At 33.4% G+C, this 4,236-nt stretch overlaps 1 protein-coding gene across 1 annotated transcript; it reads right to left on the bottom strand.

Moving 5' to 3' along the window:
* Positions 1-756: 756 nt before the first annotated feature.
* LOC107474898 (protease Do-like 2, chloroplastic) lies at positions 757-3,771 on the bottom strand. Its single transcript, XM_052257588.1, has 7 exons — positions 3,545-3,771; positions 3,190-3,253; positions 2,978-3,038; positions 2,574-2,681; positions 2,381-2,402; positions 1,274-1,313; positions 757-1,157 (listed from the first exon to the last, which is right to left on the bottom strand). The coding sequence occupies exons 2-6, from the start codon at positions 3,216-3,218 to the stop codon at positions 1,300-1,302; spliced, it is 234 nt and encodes a 77-aa protein (XP_052113548.1). The 5' UTR covers positions 3,219-3,253; positions 3,545-3,771; the 3' UTR covers positions 757-1,157; positions 1,274-1,299.
* Between the last annotated feature and the right edge of the window lie 465 nt (positions 3,772-4,236).

The raw sequence follows: 4,236 nt of genomic DNA, 5'->3' as shown, positions 1-4,236 counted from the left end.
TGTTATATAAAAAAAAATCCAAACTTTTATCTAATTCTTTTGACGGCTAACAAATTTATTGTGTTCACCTCTGAAGAGATTAGATAAGCTAAGATATGTATTTTTGAATACCAAACTCTCATATCACAACTAGAAAATGGATTAATACAGACAGATTTATAGACGGATTCGATCTTTATTACAGACGGATTTTTGGTTACCGATGAAATTACCGACGGATTTTGTCCCTCTGTAAAAGCCCCGTCGGAAATTATTTACCGACGGATTTTTTTCCGTCGAAAAATTACAGACGGATTTTTACCAGTTACCGACGGATTTTCCCTCTGTAAATTTTCTATCCATTTTCCAAAGGCGACGAACTTTCCGGCGAATTTTCCGTCTGTAATTACAGACGGATTTTCAGACGGATTTTTCGTCTGTAATTACAGACGGATTTTTCGACGGATCTTCTGTCTGTAATTACAGACGGATTTTCAGACGAATTTTCCGTCTGTAATTACAGACAGATTTTTCGACAGATTTTTCGTCTGTAATTTGAACTTTGGAAAATCATCCCACGTTCTGATTACAGACAGAAAATCCGTCTGTAAATCCGTCAATAAGGTAAAATATAATTTTTTTATTTTTCTAATTGCAAAATAAACTTGTTTTCATACAAAATAAATATAAAAAAACTCAACTCAACTCAAATAAATTATATATTATTTTTTTCTTCTTTGAGATATATGAAAAATAGATTATCTATATAATATCTCTTTGCATATAACTCTACTTATTCAATAATATACACTTGTACATCCATATGGAGTGAAAATTACATTCATGTCTCACAAACATTAGTAGAGTAGTATCCTTAGAATTTTCTAAAATTTCTTGAACAATGCAAGCTAAGCTAGAGACCACTCATATGGTAAGTGTAGAACTTTATGGCAGCTATGTACACTTTCTTATGGCTGCTATGTACACTCTATTGATTCTACAATGTACACTCTATTGAAGCTGCAATGGCCGCAACGGCAGCAGCTATGCCTGCCACGGATACTGCAGCATGCAACTAAGCATTATGAGTCCTAATTTCCTGCTTTTTCCTCTCCTTTTGATCCTTCAGCCGTTACTTTGTCAAAATTTTTCTCAGCAAAGGCACATGCTAGAATTTCCTATCACCCAACCAAACTTATTATTAGATACTCCTTTCAATTTTTTTGTAAATATATATGTGCTTTAAGTTTCTATAATAAGTAACTAATAATAATATATGGTATATTGGCAGTACCTGTACAGCAACAGCTAAACCATCAGCTAGAAGGGAGGATGTCAACCAGACCTGAAGACAAGTTTGGAATGCAGCCATTGGAATTGGGCCTAATCTTGCTGCCAATGATGCAGCCAATGTCACACAGAATGTCACTGCTAGTGGGCGCCATTAAGCCACGGAGGAGCTTGATGCTCTGCACACACAGCAAACAAAGCTTGATGCTATAGAAAATATGCATTAACCAACACCAAACCTTTAAATGAAATTCAGATTTCCAGCAAAATAATTTTTATGACCAAATATGCAGCTTAGTCATTAAAAAAGGCTCCAGTATGATTCAGCATGTTAAAGATACAAAATCGATCATTAAGTCCAATCATCTCTAGGAGTGAAACATTGCAACCACAGTATTGAAGGATTCTAAACATCAAGCATGAATTTAAGAATTGAAGAATTTCAAACACCATATTACTTGAAACAATGCATATGAACCCCAACTCCGGGCGTATGCAACAAAAATTACAAAATCAGACTCACTAGACGCCTGCGTCAGTTTTTCATTGTTTCCCTTCCCTTAATACCATGTCAACTTTCATTTTCAATAACTTGTGTTTTGTTGTTGTTGCTGGTTTAGGCATATACAAGTCTGTTAACAGAAGGCCATAAAAAAATATACCTGAAATGCTACACCAATGCACTCCCCTTGGTCATTGAATGCTGGGCCACCGCTGTTGCCTAAAATCAAAAGTTGTAAACGATGGCTATTAAATCAATGCACATAGTTCCATATAAGAGGAAGTTGTTTTTCCAACAGTTCTTAGAATAATAAGAGGCTGGAGAATTTTTTTTGCTGGAGAGGAGGTGAAACAATCAAACAACTATAAGATCTACTGACTAGGATTTATTGCAGCATCAATTTGAATACCCAACAAATCAGACGATCCATGAGCATATGATGTGACCCGATTACAGGTTTTTTCAATAACTGAGCACTAAAACCATAGAGTAAAACACTTTTATTGATTTTATGGCATATAAAAATGGTAATTTTATGTTCAATATATCAAACCTCAATGCGAGATACAACTCCCTTTGTCACTGAAATTGTGTCTCCTCCAAGTGGATATCCCACCACAGTAACAGAATCCTACAAGTTACAAGACAAGTATACAGAAATTTCAGTTGATCAGCATGCAAATAGAAATATATTCTATGACAAATTATATGGTATATATTCTTTTAACATTTTCCATTGAAACACTGAGAATTTTCAAATTAAAAAAAAAGGAAAAAAAATAAAAAGAAAGCTATTTCAAACCTGAAGATGCAGCAATCGTCCTAATCTGAGAGGTTCCACATCTCTCCAGAATTCATCACTTTCTACTGAAAGCAAAGCTATATCACAATCAATACCTCTGGCTAAAACCTGTACAGTTCATTCACTGAGAGTAAAGTAACTATATGAACATGTCATGAGTTAGAAGCTATATATCCTTCTAAGCAAACATGCAAAACTTGCACTTTACAATGAATTCAATCCTAGTTTAAAAGCAAGGTATAGCTTACAAGTAAACCTCAGATATATCAAATTTTCCTGCAATAATACAATTTTAGTGACTTATTCACTAATACTTCTTAATGTCCTTACTCATTACTATATGAGATATTTAAGCAAACTGCTCTTCATGTAATACTCATTTTTTAATGAAAAAAGGACAAGACCTTCATAGAGACACACCTTAGCCACGTATTTTGTATCATCCCCTCTTCTCTTAACTTTAACCTGCAATAAACCACAACAATGAAAAAGTTGGCAGCTATTTATAACCTTTCGGCAACTAATTCTAAGATCTATGAACATAATATAATTTATTAATAAAATTTATATTGTAGGATCTACATCCTGGAGAAAATAGGACCCTTAAGGAAATTACCTGTGTATCATGTTCCACACAATGTGCATTGGTTATTAGTTTCCTACCTCCAATCATAAATGCACTGCAAAAAAGGTGGCTTGTAAGATTAAGAATGAATCTATTTTTACTATTCTACTGTTAAGGTTTTTAAAAGATAAAGAGGATAGTTTTATATGATTAATATAATTTATTTAAAATAAAGACCTTTCTTAATATGAAAATATAGCAGTTAAATATTATTAGTTATTAATTTCCGTTATTAGTTATTAGGTCAAACATGAACAATTGTTTGAAGAGAACGGATAATAGTGAACTAGAAAAAGCTGATATATGTTTGAATGAAAATGAATTCCAAATAGAAAGCAAAAGTTACCATGATTATGCCTTTGACATTCTCCTTTGTTAGTGTGATGCAGTTCTGCAAATCATCATCAGATTCATTATTCAACTTATTTCATTAAAAATTACCGTACATATTTTTCCCAAAATTTCATACAAGTTGGCGCCAATCTGCTGAATTTTCTGCAGTAAGCAATTTAACAACTTTATATGCCAAATTTTGCATCAAAGCTTTTAACATTCCTAAAACCACAAGAGCTCAAATTTAAACAACCTGCCAAAATTAAAATGAACAAGGACACGAAAAATCAGCAAAGGCATCACAAGGTATAAAGTAGTTTCTATTGGTAAGTATTAAGCAAATGAAAATAATCTGCTCAATTTTCAATCTGCGGCAATAAAATAATTGAAAAATAAGGAACAACAATAAAACTGAAAGGTGATTAGAAGACCTAAAATTAAGCTAATTCAGCTAGCAATTTCAATTCTCAGCAGAATAAAAATAGAACATCAAAAGGGAGAGAATACAGAGGAAAATAAAATTGTACAATTGAATTAGAGAGAGGATACAGAGACTGTTGGGGGTGGAGAAGGGTTGAAATGGGCGAAAGGGATTTTATTTTACCTCTGATGATGAGACGGAATTAGGGATCGGTAGGTTTGCAGTGGAAGGCCTCCAGGTTAGGGTTTTTCAATTTTGTTTGGAGGAAGGTGAAGCCACGACGC

The sequence above is a fragment of the Arachis duranensis genome, chromosome 2 (genome assembly GCF_000817695.3).
Source record: "Arachis duranensis cultivar V14167 chromosome 2, aradu.V14167.gnm2.J7QH, whole genome shotgun sequence".
Taxonomy (NCBI): Eukaryota; Viridiplantae; Streptophyta; class Magnoliopsida; order Fabales; family Fabaceae; genus Arachis; species Arachis duranensis.
The sequence above is the reverse complement of the archived record's forward strand: the minus strand, read 5'-3'. Positions and strand labels throughout refer to the sequence as shown.

What these genes read in the sequence shown, in the direction of transcription:
- LOC107474898 (XM_052257588.1), bottom strand. Translation starts at nt 3,218, where the DNA reads ATGCACATTGTGTGGAACATGATACACAG. An exon ending in TAAGGTGTGTCTCTATGAAG is followed by an intron (nt 2,682 to 2,977) that starts GTCTTGTCCTTT and finishes TGAACTGTACAG; the next exon opens with GTTTTAGCCAGAGGTATTGA. An exon ending in GACGATTGCTGCATCTTCAG is followed by an intron (nt 2,403 to 2,573) that starts GTTTGAAATAGC and finishes TGTAACTTGTAG; the next exon opens with GATTCTGTTACTGTGGTGGG.